This window comes from Strongylocentrotus purpuratus, unplaced genomic scaffold (assembly GCF_000002235.5).
Source record: "Strongylocentrotus purpuratus isolate Spur 01 unplaced genomic scaffold, Spur_5.0 spur5_scaffold_16, whole genome shotgun sequence".
In the NCBI taxonomy this organism is placed as follows: Eukaryota; Metazoa; Echinodermata; class Echinoidea; order Camarodonta; family Strongylocentrotidae; genus Strongylocentrotus; species Strongylocentrotus purpuratus.
In genome coordinates, this window is record NW_022145601.1 from 21,537,265 (window position 1) to 21,554,748 (window position 17,484).

Sequence of the window (17,484 nt, forward strand, 5' to 3'; positions counted from 1 at the left end):
ATATGCATGTAACATCGTAAAAATCGGGGGGGGGGGGACTTTTTACGCCACGTGTTCGTGTAGTCCCATATACATCTTTCTGTGCAAGTGTTTGTAACTTTACCAAGACTTGGCCAAATTTCTTATCATTTTGATATTTCCAGAACCTTGCAATACACACAAATTCTTATACGCTAGATGATCAACCTTTTCTGGTCGGTTCCACACCGTTTCTGTCACAATGCAATCGCATGACCAGAACTCAATTTCATCTTTAAGTTATTGTTCCATATTTCACATTTTCCAATACAGGGCCCTGTCTTAAAAAGAGTTACGGTGTGATCCGAATCAATCGCAAGCACTCTAATCTATCGCAATTTGGCAGTCTCTTATCTCTTATGAACATAATTAGGTGCGATTGATATAAATCGCAAATTAATCGCAGCTGTTTATCAAACGGGGTCCTGGTTATAAAAAACAAAGAGTGATTTAACGGTAAGTTGTGTAAGAGTAACCAGGACAGAAACCATTATATGCAGAAGTAATGAAAACGGGGTATTCTTATGATGATAAAATCCGATAGGATAAATCAAATATTTCAATTTATTGAAGGAAAGAAAATAAATATTCATGTATAATTAAGGAGGAAAAGGTCAAGAGCTTTCTAATCTATTTTAAAAAGATTTCCTCTCTGAGGATGGTAGTCCAACCTTCCCCTTATTTTGAGAAGAAAAAAAATAAAACAGACGCCCCTCCCATCTTGAATCAGTACCCATAAGATGAGCTTTCCTCACTCTATTTAACTGATTGTTTGAAGGGACAAGGCTCGTATGTAATGTGCTACTTTAATTATAATCTCTGCCAGTTCCCTTTTCGGGTCAGCATATAGTACCTTGCTCGCAGACCTATCTAAGTCATATTAATTATAATTTGACTAAGTTTGTTGAAAGTCCATAGGTCAATCGTCATATTACGTAACCAGCTGATGATGTGCTCTTCTAAAAATAAGCTAATTAGAGCGGGAAATAGTAACGGCCCAGTCGTCAAGTCTTCAGGAAACTCTTGTTTTTGCGCAACGATCTACATAGCAAGAATATAAGCTCGTAAGTATTAGGCCTACATCATTTCATTATTTCAGAGAGCATTGCTTTTTTTCCCGAGTACCGGAACAGAATAAACTTTTATCTACCTATTAAATGTGATTTATAACGAAGTAAAATACAATGGCCGATCACAGGTAACGATGCGTCATCGTTAAATACGGTTCACGATAACCTCATATAGGCCTACTTGCCAGGCGCGGATCTACGGGGGAGGGGGGCGACCCCCCCTCCCCCCCCCCCCCCCCCGCTTATTCGCCGGACGGGTGATCTATTAATTCGCTTCTGCTAAATATTTTCTCAAGAATTGAGCCCCGCCCCCCCCCCCCCGCTTATTAGCCGACCGGGTGATCAGCTGATTCGCTACTGCTAAATATTTTCTCACGAATTGAGCCCCCCCCCCCCCCCCCCCCTCGCCTCCGACTGGATCCGCCACTGCTACATGCGCTACGAACAAACATATTTCAGTTACGTTGCGATATAACGACCTTTGTATAATTGACTCATTATTTACTATATATTTACCAGCATCGTTGTCATCGCCTGCTCATACTTATTCGATCCTTACAGTTCAGTTACATTGTTATGTGTTCCTTTTCGCGATAGGTTTGACTGCTCCGCTTTTACATATCACTTCTAAAATTACTAACACGAATTTGATCCGATTTTATTTCTAATTAAATTATTTTGATTACTTCGCTTTTCAGAAATTACTGTCAGAATTATTTTTTGAATTTGAAAATAATAGGGAAATATTTCCACAGCTGAAAGGCATGGAGAAGGAGAAATCGAATGGTGTCGAATCGGCAACCGACGTCGAGTTCAAACCGACATCGATGAATGGGAAACACGGAGCAGTGAACGGGAAGATCAATGCGGACCTCAATGGATCGGTGGTCGAATCCAAAAAGAATAACAACTGGAAAGACGATGGTGATGACGGAAAGTAAGTGAAGATAATTTGCATTAACAATAAGAAATTTTAAAATAAAGTACCTTTTTTTAAAACAATTTATTTTTTCCATATTTTTCCCTCCACAGGGATTTTATTGATGTTCATTTGAAACAAATTAACAATTAATATTCAAGGAATTTACCTTTATAACATAAATAAAATTGGCTTCTCAAGATACAAGTATTGATGAACTGTTGACTGAACAAAAAACTAACAAATCAATAATTCATTTCTGATATGCATGGAAAGAAAAGAAATACAAAAAAAATATCATTTCATGTAAACAAATTCCTGAATTGAAACCATTTTCTTGTGAATTTATTATTTCTACATTTTGAATTTGCAATATACTTTTCGTTTTTGAAGTAATTTATAATCGAAACTCTAATTTTATCAAAGTCGGGCAATTGTTTCTTTATTTTGCAAGTATACACCATCTGTCGCACCACAATCAGTATACAATTCAAAGCATAATTATTTGAACCTCTTAAACCAAATAATTTGTCTTGTAATGAAAATGTTAATTTATTTCCGGGTCCAGTGTGAATCCAATGCTCTAACCTATCTCAAATATGTTTAACATGCGTACATTCACATAGCAGATGTATAACTGTTTCAATCTGTTCATTAAAAAAATGTAAATTCTTTTCTTGGGACTAAATTCATTTGAAACAGTAGATCGTTCGTATATAATATGCGTTGCAAAACTTTAAACTGAAACCATCGAAACAAATTAATGATTAAAAATACTTGACTGGATTTTCTCGATGAGATTCCAATCTTTAACCCACTTTGGTTAAATCTTATTTCCGATGAATAATGAAAGTCTAATAATGTTCGTGAATATGCTATTTAGATTTTGTTTCTGTTATATTAAAGGATGTAAGCCCATAATATTTTCCATATGCAAGTATTACAAATAAAACGTGAATTTCCAACGCTCTGAACGGGACGGATTTGAGCCTTTATAAGAACACACCGAACTTTTTTAACGTAATCATGTACGTAATGGTTAGGAAAGGTTTATTATCGCTGGGTCTACAACCAGTTCGTCTACTACCCGATCGGTCTATTGCCACATAAGACTTATTGGAGATTAGCCCATATGGAAATTAGACCAAATGACTATTAGCCTATAGTCATTAGACCAAATGATAAATAGACGAAATGGTTATTAGACCATGTAGATAGCAGGTGGACTGAGTGTAGACCATTATGGGAATAGACTTATTGGGTAGTAGACGATCTGGCTGTAGACCAAATGGCAATTCATCGTTGGGAAAATTGTCATTGAAATAATGTAAGATATGTAGGCCTAACTATACTCTAAATGATATCAGCTTTATAAATATTATTAGTAGAGGTATGAAGTCCATTTCTGTATTTTTCGAGTTCTAGCGACTAAGAAAATAAATTGTATGTTTAACATCACAGATTTCCGCATTTTTTCTTCTTTTTTCCTCGGGGTCAAAAATAGGACCTATACTTGGGCTGTGTAAAATTTTACCGAATACTGCGAAATGTATTCATGTATTGTTCATTCAATTAAATCGATGTACATTGCCATCCCCTACCCCCCCCCCCTCCCCCCCCTCTCTCTCTCTCTCTCTCTCTCTCTCTCTCTCTTTCTCCCTCTCTCTTTCTATCTCTTGCTTTCTCTCTCTCTCTCTCTCTCTCTATCTTGCTTTCTCTCTCTCTCTCTCTCGCTTCTCTCTTCTATCTCTCTTCTACCCCTCTTTCTCTCCAGAACTGAGGAGAAAGAAGAGGAGAAACCCAAAGTTGCTCTGACGAGACTGGTATGTTATAACTCACGATCATTACCAAATTATAAATGTCCAAAATAATTCTCATTATTCAGGCAAATATCACAAGGATGTTGATCCTGATGGTGATGAGGTTAGATTCCCTCTTCTCAATAATTTTTAAACCTTTAAACCCTGTATCCTAATTATTTAAAGCGTATTATTTTGAACATTATATGCCCCAATTCCGGTGCTGGATGAAAGCCCCCCCCCCCCCCCCCTCTCCCTTGTACCATGTACAATCATGTACATAATATTGGTTGTATGAAAATGGGTCTGAATAAACCTACAGCTCCATGCAGCTGCATGAATTTGTAATTATACAATAATTAAGGAATAACAATTTTACCATTCTACTCAAAAACTTAACACATTATCGTTATGGTGTAAATCATCCAAAACCCACTTGCTCGAGGCTTGTCTGATAATGAAAAGTAATTGAATGCAGAAAAATATTAGTTACTTAGTTAATATGAGATACTTGTTAAGAAGAGGTCAAAAAGTGATCAACCAATTTGAATCCAATAGTGCCCTTAATACTAGGGACTTTTAGATTCGCACGAAGACAATGTGGATTGCTACGATCGACGTCCTTTTAATATACTGCCTTGAATGGACGTCACACGAATCAGACCACGCAAATCTAAAAGATTTATAGATCCATGCTCTAATTATGCGAAAAATGAACAATTTTCTCGTAGTTTCGCTACGCGACATCGCTGGACGGGTTCCTCATGCTGATCGGTTCGCTGGCCGCCATCGTGCACGGCTGCGCCTGGCCCGTGCTTAACATCGTCTTCGGCGAGCTCATCGACAGCTTCACCGATTTTGCCAAAAACGACACCAACGCAACGACGTCGCCGACAGCGTCATCGAACCCCACTCAGGACTTCGATGACCAGATGCAGTTGTATGCCGTGATCTTCTCTCTCATAGGGGTAGCGACCGTATGCTTTGCTTATCTACAGGTGGGATATGCTATCTGTTCCTTGATTCTTCTGTTTATCTGTTTATTCATCTCTTTTTTCACTCCTTTGTTAATTCATTTCTGTATATCGGCCTTTTCTCTTTTCATATGTGAAATGTTTCATTCCTTTTCAATCTACTTTTATTTCCATATTTTTAATTCACTTTTGCCAGCCATTTTTACATATCCAAAATATTTATTTTGACTTACATTGGTTTATTTTCTTTTATCCGTCTATCCATCAAAATCATCGTCATTTGTCAGGTGTTGTGCAGTGGTGCATCTAGCAAAGGGCGTAGTCCCTTAATAATAATTTTAAAAAACCCATCAAAGATAATCAATATAATCATAGACAAGGTTTATTGCATTCAATGGATTGCTCTACTAGTAAAGACCCTCTTTAAGTCCAAATAAGGCCCACATTTTGATTATTTGAGACATTATAAGCATGAATGTGAAGTTTTCTAGTAAAAAGTTAATGCATAAAGCACATTTCAATTGACATTTTCTCGTGTTTTCCTTAATTGTGTATGTTGCACAGTTTGATTGTTTGTTTTATTTGTTAGTTTGTTTTTATGTCTGTATAAATCATCAACATGTTATTCATGTGATGTAATTCAGGATATAAATGCGGCATATAGTCCATTTTGTTTTATCATTTTATATCATTTTCATTTATCAACATTGTGATCATATATACATTTGGTCTCATTTTCTAGAATTCTTTGTGGACACTGGCCTGTGAGCGTCAGATTTACAAGATTCGAAAAGCGTTTTTTGACGCCATTCTGTATCAGGAGATAGCTTGGTTTGACGTACATAAAAGTGGAGAACTCACCTCAAGATTGGCCGAGTAAGCTTTCAACTCTTATCCTCTTCTATGTTATTCCCAGCAAATTTATCGCAGCATTATCGTCACGAATACATTGCCTGCCTCGGGTTCCTATAATAATCAGTGTATGCATTTGTTGTTGACATATGAGTCAGCTATTCCCATTCTAATAAATCATCAAAAGTTTGTCATATATTTGTGTACACATTAATGCTTATTCTCATTTGAGAATCTATATCCTCTTTTGGAACTTGATATCTTCTTCAATATGAATATCTACCTGGTTATGTTTTCTAATACAATGATATTGGACGTATGGAGAAAGTAAAGAAACCCCCTGAAGACGTAATGGTAATTAGGTCAATCTATATCTCGTATACATGTATATAGCGCAGCTACATTACATATATATATATTTAGTATACAGTGTAGGGCAGTCTTATACTTTTTCGTTTATCTTCTCTTTGTAATTAACACTCCAACAATTCGATTATTCTGTTGTCATTTTTTTCCAGTGATATGGAGCGAGTGAAAGAGGGACTAGGAGACAAAATCTCAATCAGTTTGCAGTATGTCGCGATGTTTTTCGCAGGTAAATGCATTCATTTAAAAATAAATATGAAATAAAGCTTTGGTGACGATGCACATTCAAATGAATGAATGAATGAATAACATAGAAAACAGCCGAAGATTGTACAGTTTAACTTGTCAAGAATACGTTAAATATAGGCCTCTTTATATTTTTCATTGACATTCAACTAATTTAAATGATGTGCACTTTGATATTCAACAAATAGGGAAATTCACTCATGCATATATCCCGCTGGGGTTTATAATGTAATTCGTGGGTTCGAATCCCGGCCGCGTCATACCAAAAGACGTTAAAAGATGGGAGTTGTTGCTACCTTGTTTGGCGTTCAACAATAAGGGGATAGAGCAACGTCGATCTGGCGCTGCTCAGTGGCTGCCGGGCTCACGATCAATTGGGCAAAAAGAATTTCCGTTTCGGTTTAATAAAATTTGGAGTGGACTATTAGGCTATTATTATTTATTATTATTATTAGTATAAACGGTAGATGCTGTAGTGTAGCAAATATGTCCAGCGATGGAGGGGGCGTTATCGATTTATTGCCGTTTGTCCTACATCCGGTTTGTCTAATACGCAATTAGTATATTCCAATATGTCTACACCTAACCATATACTATCCGCATGATCATTTAATCCTAAATAATAATTATCATCAAATGATTATTAGATCTGATGGACGGTAGACGAAATGGCAATTAGAAAAACTGAGACTTAATGAACTGTAGACCAACGGGGAAGTAGACTAATAGGAGATCTGACCATATGGAAACTAGACCAAATGACTATTAATATTTACCTCGGCGACAAAAATGGCACTATTCCTGGCACCTCGATCCATAATTTCAACTAGAGCCTCACAGTGCATGGCATATTTGTTTAGTATTAGCCTAAATAGTCATTAGACCAAATGATAAGTAAACGAAATATGATCAACCCCCCCCCCCCAACAACAACAAAAAAAACCACCAATAACAACAAACATTTTTCTCAATATTCCTCTTAGTTTGTTTCTAACTATGTAAGCTTCGTATGATAATGTTCTTTGTTTGTGTAATTATTTCTTTTTAACGCACTTTGTATATTACGAAAAGGCGCTTTAAAAACGTCACGTCCCCTCGTCTCTATCTTCCCTATACAGTGCGTTTCAGAAAAACGAAACCAAGAATTATCGATGTTTTATCATAACTTAGTCACATTTATAATTGATAAATGACACATATTTGTAAAGCTTAGATCCTCTTCTTTCATTTGATGTAACTCATATAATACATATTTCACGCATGAGTGATTGAAATGAATTTGAAGAGAGGAAACCAAAAAGTCATTTGGCGGACGGTATCTGAATTTCAAGGAGAAAATTACATTTCTAGAAAAATGAGTTGCTACCCTTTCATATGAGACCTCAATCAGGAAAATATGAGCAAGGAATGACAAAGTTCTGTTTGTTTGAAATAGTGCTTGCATTTCCATAATTTTATGAAACGAATTCGTTTTCAATGGGTGCCTGCCGTAGTTGACAAAAGACTTAACTCCATTTCGTTGACAATCAGCCGTAGACGAAAGACTTCATACATGGCTGATTATCAACGAAACGGAGTTAAGTCTGTTGTCAATTCTGCATGTTGCTATGGCAGGCACCCACTGAAAGCGAGTTTATGATAAAAATTCGATAATTGACGGTTTCGTTTTTTTTTTGGGACGTACTGTATATCTCTTTTCTTCATTCTACCGGGGGTATACATGCCCCGGTGCCTCCTGTTTCTCCATCACTGCCCAGATGCATCCATCCTTTAAAGGGATAGTTGAGTTCTGTTTTCAGACCGAAAATCCCTTCAAAGTGCATGGTTATTGCTCTTATTTTTATCTATGACATTTATAGTGCCCTTTTATAACCTAAACTTGCTATGAAGGTCATTTTAGACCCCAAAATGTGTGAAATTTAGCCAATACGATCATACCAATTCAGCTCCACTTTAAAAAAACACGGTGACCGTTACTTAATTATTTAATTAAAAATAACAATACATGAGCCGGCTAATTGTGTGTAATATAAGCAACACGAAAATGCCAACAAAAAGCCAACATCGGCATTGGCTGAAATACGACGTAAAAGGCGTTATTTCGTTCTTTTTAATGGTTTTTACAAATTTTTCAAAATATCTTATACATGGTGGTACACAAGTATTAGAAATAGTTATATTTCAGCCGTCTCTGAACCGATTTTGATCAAACAAAGATGATTTTGTCATTTAAATATTATGTTCTTTCAAATTTGACACTCAGTTTTTCATTATCTCACACAAAAATTATTTTGTGTAGCGCCCTCTGCAACAGAACTCAACTATCCCTTTAAGTTCTGTTAGCAAATAAGAACACGGATTCAATACCCACATCGGTTGAATTCTTATCTTCCGCGACTTGTTGATTATCCGCCAAAGGTGCACACATTCCCACTATATTATATGCAACGGTAGCGTGTTATACATGACCTTATAGTATGGTCATAGGGGCGTAACTAGCATTTCAACTGGCCGGGGGTTGGGAGGGGGGGGGGGGGGGGGTCTGACCATATTGCAGAAGAGTTAGTTAAAAGAACTATAACAGAAAATGTACCGTCATTTTTAATTTGTGTCCAATTTGTCACTCAATTCAAAGAAGAATAAGCACGCACGGATTGGTTATCAGCTTTTACGACGGCCGACATGTTTATTAAAAGAAAAATTAAGTAATTTTGCAGACAAAAAAAAATAAAGGGCCGTGTCCCTATAGAGAAAATGGTCAGCTAAGTTGTTCAATTGTTTTTTGTTTGTTTTGTGGTTTAATGGTGAATGTCCGTCGTTAAATGCATGATGCATTTTGTCAGGCAGTACTCAAGATGCCAAAGTCCGTTTTTTTATTGACATGATGTTCCATTTTGGCCATCCTGATCTCAATGAGTATGACATCATGTCCATAAATAGCAAATATAAACTCTGGATGAATGGTGGCGTAGCTACGGTGGCGCACGGGAAGGGGGGGGGCACGTGCCCCACCCCCAATCGAATGACAAACAAAAAAGTGAGAGCAAAGGGAAAGATGAAGGAGGGGGAAGAATGTGATATAAGAATATAATTTAGTTTGGGTTTAACTCACAGACTCTGATATATACATATTTTTCACAGCTAGTGACATAGTCTAAATCAATATGTACGAAAATATAATGAACTCTATACAATTGATCTTGTTCTGTCGGAGGAGCGCCTTTAAATGTGTATTCGACCATTGCTGTTGAAACATGCTGCAAACTCCAGGATAAATATCTCTGTTTATTAATAGACTGAGCTTATCTAGTCGACATAAAGTTCAAATCAAGTGTATTAAGTGAGGGCATGTACTTGTTTGTTTAGTAGTTATTATGTAACAGGTAAATGTTTGCTGTATAAAACTCACATCTCAAATGGTAGTACCTATTTTGGGGGGCGAAATTATCGAGAAATGCTTTGGGGTGATCTTCGTCCTTGATGTAGTGAACAGCAAAATAGAGAAAGAAGTGGAGATAGAAGTGAAAGATAGAAGAAATACCGGAAAACAGAGTTGGAATATATTTTTTTTTACCCCTATTTATAATTATAAATTGGGGTAAAAAATATTCCAACTTTATGAGCAACAGTGTACATACTCGCTCTGTCTGTTTTCCAGTATGTGTTCTATCTTTCACTTCTATCTCCACTTTTCGATAATTTTACCCCCAAAATAGGTATTACCATTGAGATGTGAGTTTTATACAGCAAACATTTACCTGTTACATAATAACTACTATACATATCAGAGTCTGTGAGTTAAACCCAAACTAAAGTATCTTCTTACATCACGTTCATCCCCCTTTCCTTCATCTTTCCTTTTGCTTTCACTTTTTTGTTTATCATTCGATTGGGGGTGGGGCACGTGCCCCCCCCCCCCTTTCCCGTGCGCCACCGTAGCTACGCCACCATTCATTCATAGTTTATATTTGATATTTATGGACATGATGTCATTCTCATTGAGATCAGGATGGCCAAAATGAAACATCATGTCAATAAAAACGGACTTTGGTCATCTTGAGTACTGCCTGACAAAAACCATGCATTCACCGATGAACATTCGCCATTAAACCAACAACAAAAAACAACAATTGAACAACTTAGCTTTTTATAGACATGACGTCATGCTCATTGAGATCAGGAAGGCCAAAATGGAACATCATGTCAATAAAAACGGACTTTGGTCATCTTGAGTACTGCCTGACAAAAATCATACATTCACCGATGGACATTTGCCAATAAACATAACCAAAAAAACAACAACCATTGAACAACTTAGCTGTTTATAGACATGATGTCATGCTCATTGAGATCAGGATGGCCAAAATGGAACATCAGTCAATAAAAACGGACTTTGGCATATTGAGTACTGTCTGACAAAAATCATACATTCACCGATGGACATTCGCCATTTTAAACATAAGAACAAAAAGCAACCATTGAAAAACTTAAGCTATGGTCACAAATCAGAGCGGCGACCGACCGAATAGTAGCCTGCTCGGTCGCCGCTGGAATTTAGGCATCGCCCAGCGATTTTTGGAGAAGTCGAGCAGGCTGCAGAGCCCCAGCGGTGCCCTGTCGATTTCCCGTCGGTCGCCGGTCGATTTTAGGTCAAAACTAGGGGAAATCGCGGAGCTTTTCCACGCGGTGTCCCGGCAGTGACTGACCGGAGACCTACCGATTCCCGAGCAGTCTCCCACCGGCCGCCGGCTGATTTTAAAGATATTGCACGCCGGCCGGCCAGTGATCGGCAGGGCTCCAAAATACGCTCGGTGCCCGGCCGTTCGCCACCCGGGCACCGAACTAATCGAGCGTTCGCCGCCGAGCGATTTAGGTCAAAAATCGAAGCAGCTTAGTCAAAGGCTGCCGACCGATTTTGGACTCGCCGCCCATTGACCGACTGATCTCCCAGCGGCGACCGGGCGGCGACTGCTCGACAGCCTTTGACCTACACACAGAGAAAAGTAGGTGTAAATTAACTCCCTATAGGGAGTAACTGCTTGTCACATTAGTGACACCCCTCAGGGAGTAAATTTACTCCCCAATGTAGGGAGTAAATTTGTTTTCTTTATAAGAAGGTGTAAATTTGCACCCCAAGGTTATGATTGTACTCCCTTTATATGAGCGACAGTGTGTCCAAAATGGTCTAATAATCATTTAATCATACCCAATGATAACAATCAGGTGATTATTACAGTGTACATGAACCTGTGTCCGTTTTACTTTAAAATGCAACATTTTCACGCTCTTAAGCGACAGTACTATACCCCCCCCCCCCCTGCCTGGCCAACCTTCCCCCTCAAATAATGTCCATCTAGTGCAGTGTTTTTCACAGGAGTGCCGCAATACTGCTCTAGGGGTGCCACGAGAGAAAATAAATAAAATATTTGATGAAAACCGAAGCTTGGAAGCCGCGAGAGTATATAATTGTAGGGGGAAAAAGCTTTTTCAGGATAAATACAGAATCTTTCTTTCTCGCTAGCTAAATTTAGAAACAGGATGATTTCAGGCAGCCAACTTTCATAAATACCTCCATAAGTGGACAACGACGTGCCCGAATATCCTTCTTTCTTACATCGAGGTATCCAAATAGGCCTAGGCCTACATTTTTATTTATTTATTTATTTGTTTATTTTATTTTATTTTTTATTTTTTATTTATTTATTTATTTATTTATTTATATTTTTATTTATTTATTTATTTATTTATTTATTTATTTTTTTTGGGGGGGGGGGGTTTGCTCGCTTCGCTTACTCGCAAAAAGCAAAATTTAAAACCAAATATGCTGGTACGTGTGTATATAGCAAAAGAGTGATGCAAGGTGAATTTTCATCTTATAACAAATTTGTTATAAGATTATAGTCTCCTGATTATTGAGATTATAGTCTCCTGGGTCAGTGTTTTTAAAACACTGACCCAGGAGACTAAAACTGGTGCCTACCCCAATGACTGAGCCCTCGCTACGCCACTGCCTGGATGATTCTGTTTACATGTCATGTGCAAAGGTCCGCAACCCGCAATATGAAATACTCTAAATGAAGAGTCCGAACTTTTTGTGAAGCTCGATGAAATAATAAAGGCACATCAATAGACGTAGAAAATTCGAAGTCCGTTGGTTTAAGCAATCGACTGGAAATGCAGTGGGTGTGTCCAGCTGTAATCTTCTCTCTATCTCAAAAATTCACCTATACACAAAAAGCATGGTCGTGTTCACACGTTCTACATTTCATCCTTTCACGCCGTCTCTTTCAAGCATATAAAGATGTTTCATGTATATTGATGATAATCAATATTTACTTTACCTCTTGCTCTGTCCATCCCATGAACCAGGTTTTGCCATCGCGTTCTTCAAGAGCTGGGAGTTAACCCTCGTACTCCTCTCCATGACACCCCTCATAGCCATCGCTGGGGGCTTCATGACATACGTAAGTCTCCTGGTTTCTCTAGCTCTTTGGGTAAGTGGTGGGGGAGGGAAATGGGATGGGGTTCCCAAAAGCTTTCTATCATCAATGAAGGCCATCATATTGAACAATAAATGATTCTTAAAACAAAAGTTAAGATGAATTTCTGTAAATCATGATAAATTAATTGATTTATGAATTTCAAATCAATCAAAGACCCCCCCCCCCCACTCTCTCTCTCTCTCTCTCTCCCCCTCCCTACCCCCTTCCACATCTCTCTTTCCCGCTCTCTCTCTCTCTCTCTCACTTACTCTCCATTCTTCACGAAACAATAATGTAGGTACTGACATCATTCTCGAAGAAGGAGCAAGAGTCATACGCCGGGGCGGGAAGCGTCGCCGAAGAGGTTCTCTCCTGCATCAGGACTGTCGTAGCATTCGGAGGAGAACAGAAGGAGGTTGCCAGGTAACCACTTACATAGGGACGGTGGCTTAACTTCAGAGGGGGGGGGGGGACTAATGAGGAAGAAAGAGACGAGAGAGAGAGAGAGAGAGAGAGAGAGAGTGAGAGGGAGAGAGAGAGAGAGAGAGAGAAAGGGAGAGGGAGACGAAACATGAAAAATAGATAATAGAACCCTCTCCCACATTGTTAACAAGACTAATCTGCATTTCATTTATCTAGTAATACACCAAATAATACTAATGGCCCCTTAATTTTCTGGACCTGCACTACGCCGCCAGTCGTGGATAATAAAGATATATTACTTTTACACAAAAAAAAGACAATTTCATATTTTGTTTGTAGGGGGCTTTTCTTTTACCATAACATGAGAATGAATGAAATACGATCTGCATTATATTACAATCTGTTTTGTCCAAATTGGACTGAAGAATAAATCTAGTGACACAAACATGACCGAGTTGTCACTGGATTTTGAATTTGAATTTGAGTTTATTTCTTTTACAAGCTCGAATGTATACCGGAAAACAAACAATATAACAGAATGGAGAATATTACATCTGGAAACAATATCATTAACATTGAAAAAGTTTAGTTACATGATTGACACCCAATAAACAAAATCACGTGAAAATCCCGTCAATATCAAGGTATCGACTTGAGGAGAGTTACGTTCTTCAAACACCTGACATTTACGTAAATGTGTTAATACGTTTATTGCACTAGGTAACTAAAAACTAACGTACACTAAATCACGCAATTGTCACTGCAATATCACCATTATAATAACGTGATTATCCCTACCTTGGAGACCATGGTTTGTAAACCTAATACTCCCGTGTTTGTTTGGTTATGAAATTACATCTTCATAAACGAAATTATCGCGTCACAGAAACACGTGAAGCGTTAGTGATAGTTTTAGTCAAAATATCTGCGTGAAATTCACGTGAATATTACGAGGCTGACTTGAGATGAATCATGTTTTTCATTCACGTGAAATTTACGTCGAAGAGGAAGTATGTTACTGTAACCCGCGTTCAACCCAATAATTACGCAAATGTTACACAACAAATGAACCAAAATAATAATAATCATCCCGTTTCTGAACATCGTGTCTTGGATCTTCCATAATTACGTCCAGGCGCGCTGGTAGCAGTTTGGGGTTAGAGGGGGTTGGGGGAGGGGGGTGGGTGCAAACATCCCAGAAGAGAAAGCTAGTTGCAACTGGTCCAGTTGATGAACCATTTAATGCCAACTGGTAATCCTGGAAATTGAAATGGACTAAATGATCCAGTTGATCCAGGCCAGTTATACTTCAACTGGTCTAGCTGAGCCATTAGAACCATTTGGTTAACTTCCAACCAGTTGAACAGCAACAATACTTCAATACTGGTACGTCTGTATTTCCAATGTAAAGGCATTGGTAATAAGTAGACTTACATAATTTAATTAATCGAAAAAAATTCGTATACTTGTACTTTATTGAAATTATTTTAGTTCATAGTTAATGTTTCCCTTATTCATGTTTAACTAAATGTAATTTATACGAATTAGCGAAATGTCCTAATAACTGGTAATTTATATTTGTAGTATTTTCGAAATGAATTGCATATAACTAAATCATCAGTAATTAAGAAATATGCTGTAAATTCAGATAAATTGTTTAAAAAACATAGATCTGCACGCACCCCATTTTCAATATGCAAATTAACTGGTGTCAGCTGGTTCAACTCGAAATATGCCAACACTCAGTCATCAACCGGTGCAACTGGAAATATGCACACTCCAGTTATCAACTGGTGCAATGAAAATATGCCAACAGTCAGTTATCAACTGGTGAACATAGAAATATGCCAACAGTCACGGTATTATCACCACGGAACTTAAATGGTAACTGTGAAACCATCAAGACACCCAAGAATAACTCATTTTCACACCTGGAAAAAACGGAATACCCAGCTTATATAAATAATCCGTTTGAGTCACGAGATCATCACCGCGGAACTGCTGGCAACGTTGACTAACATTTAAATAGGTGTTTTAAGACACCTAATCATGACTAATTATTCACACCTAAAAGTCACGTATGCCCAGCTTAGATTAATATTCGGTTTAAGTCACGAGATGATCACCGCGGAACTGCTGGCAACTTTGACTACCATTTAAATAGTTGTTTTAAGACACCTAATAATTATAATTTTTCACACCTAAAAGTCACGTATGCCCAGCTTAGATTAATAATCCGTTTGACTCACGGGATCTTCACCGCGGAACTTATGGCAACTTTGACTACCATTTAAATAGGTGCTTTAAGACACCTAATCATTACTAATTTTTCACACCTAAAAGTCACGTATGCCCAGCTTAGATTAATATTCCATTTGAGTCACAAGATTATCACCGAGGAACTGCTAGCAACTTTGACTACCATTTAAATAGGTGTTTTAAGACACCTAATAATTACTAATTTTTCACACCTACATATCACGGATTCACAGCTTAGATTAGTAATCAGCTTGAGCCACGTGATCATAACCAAGAAATTAATGGTAACTTTGAAACCATTTAAAGAGGTGTGTAAGACACCTCCGAATTACTAATTTGATATAACCAGAGATTCACGGACAGAACAATAAGACGATTAGCCGGTGTAAGTAACGTGATTATTACCATCAACCTTGGATAACCTGTGAAACCAATCGATAAAGGTGCTTACAAGACCAAATAATTACGTATTTATCGCCACCATCGGTTAACGGACAAAAAACTCGTTGCTTGGTCAAGTGGTTATTTGGTCATAAACACTTTATTTACAGAGGTAAAGTGGAATCACGTTACTCCAGTCGCGTGATAAACTGGTGGTTTTTACGTTAGATGAAAACGTTAACAGGAATACCTTTTTTGTTTAAATGAAGGCACGTGTCGATAACGTTTAAATCTAGTTCAAAAGGCACTATACTTTAAAATCACTTAAAATACACTCCTAAAAGAGGTTACTTTTTAGTGTTCTGTTTATTGGGCAGCTGAACACATTTGACAGTTTGAAGATTAATGAAGGTAAGAATGTTTCTATGTGGCATGTGAAAATGAGTGACTTGTAATGCTAAGCTTCTCTTACATGTAAGATCGAAATGAAGAGAAACAGAATCTGGATAATGATAATCTTCATTATTTCATTGTGCATGTTGCGGTGGTGGCGCTAGGCAAAATGACATGAACATGTCATGTGACAAGCCCATTCACTTCAGATCCTCTTTCGATCATTTGACGAAAAAGCACCTATCTAAAATATTAAACAAGAAAGCCTAATTTGAACAATCAGAATAAAACTCCGATTTCTCTCTTAAACGTCAGGTACGAGAAAGAGCTTCATACAGCCCGTGATCTGGGGGTGAAGAAAGGAGTGACAACTGGGGTAGGAATGGGTGTCACCATGCTCATCCTCTACGGTTCCTACGGCTTAGCATTCTGGTAAGGATTTATTAAAATGACTTTATTTTTTGTTGTTGCATATTTACAATATTACAATCTATTGGCGGAAGAAGGGTATTTGGTAAAATATCCAATATCCGCCCATTTTTATAATCCCTTAATCGATGATCAATATGTTTTAATGTAGAACTAGTAATGTCCAGTTTCTATTTTCTCATTACAATGAGGGATTCGTGATTTAGAAATAAATAAGTAAACCTGTTACTACGAGTTTGTATAGTGTTATTTAAAAGAGAAGCCAACCCTAGTATACAGTTGGTCTTAGTAAAAGCAGAAAATGAGAGGAAAGTTTGAGCAAAATCCGATGAAAAATAATAAAGTTATGAATGTTCAAAGTTGTCATCTGTGAAACACGAATTGGCAATACTGTGACGTATCTTGTGAGGTCTTCCCCAATTAGTTCTGTGCAGCTATTTCATTTTCTTAGTTATTGATGACGAAATGGATTCGTTTCATTCATGAGTTGTATAGGAACATCTTTGCAATAATTATATTTAGTATGCATGTATGATTGAACAAATTCTTTAGGGAAAATAGACATTTCTGATATTTTTTAGTACAGAGCAAAACGGGAGGGAACCTCGCAAGATACGTCGAACAGTGTTGCCAATTCGTGTTTCACAGATGACAACTTAGAAAATTTTGCTCCAACTTTTACTGAACTGTTGGTCTCAATTTTTGCTTCTATTAAAACCACCCTAATATCAGGCTGGACTTCCCCTTTACTAAAGAGAACACGTTGACCAAAACCACGTATAGGCTAACCTGGTGCCATGGATCTGACATTCTATATTTTTGATGATTGTCACCATTGTGACGGCTCCCGTTGATGCATTGTGTTGCACCCAT

The 17,484-nt window shown here is 37.6% G+C and overlaps 1 protein-coding gene across 1 annotated transcript; it reads left to right on the top strand.

Annotated features, from left to right (window-relative positions):
- Positions 1-1,631: 1,631 nt before the first annotated feature.
- LOC105443666 (ATP-dependent translocase ABCB1-like) lies at positions 1,632-16,618 on the top strand. Its single transcript, XM_030987608.1, has 8 exons — positions 1,632-2,025; positions 3,782-3,830; positions 4,538-4,804; positions 5,523-5,656; positions 6,151-6,227; positions 12,614-12,708; positions 13,025-13,149; positions 16,498-16,618. The coding sequence occupies exons 1-8, from the start codon at positions 1,853-1,855 to the stop codon at positions 16,616-16,618; spliced, it is 1,041 nt and encodes a 346-aa protein (XP_030843468.1). The 5' UTR covers positions 1,632-1,852.
- The last annotated feature ends 866 nt before the right edge of the window (positions 16,619-17,484 follow it).

What these genes read in the sequence shown, in the direction of transcription:
- LOC105443666 (XM_030987608.1), top strand. Translation starts at nt 1,853, where the DNA reads ATGGAGAAGGAGAAATCGAATGGTGTCGAATCGGCAACCGACGTCGAG. An exon ending in TATGCTTTGCTTATCTACAG is followed by an intron (nt 4,805 to 5,522) that starts GTGGGATATGCT and finishes CTCATTTTCTAG; the next exon opens with AATTCTTTGTGGACACTGGC. An exon ending in TGTCGCGATGTTTTTCGCAG is followed by an intron (nt 6,228 to 12,613) that starts GTAAATGCATTC and finishes CCCATGAACCAG; the next exon opens with GTTTTGCCATCGCGTTCTTC.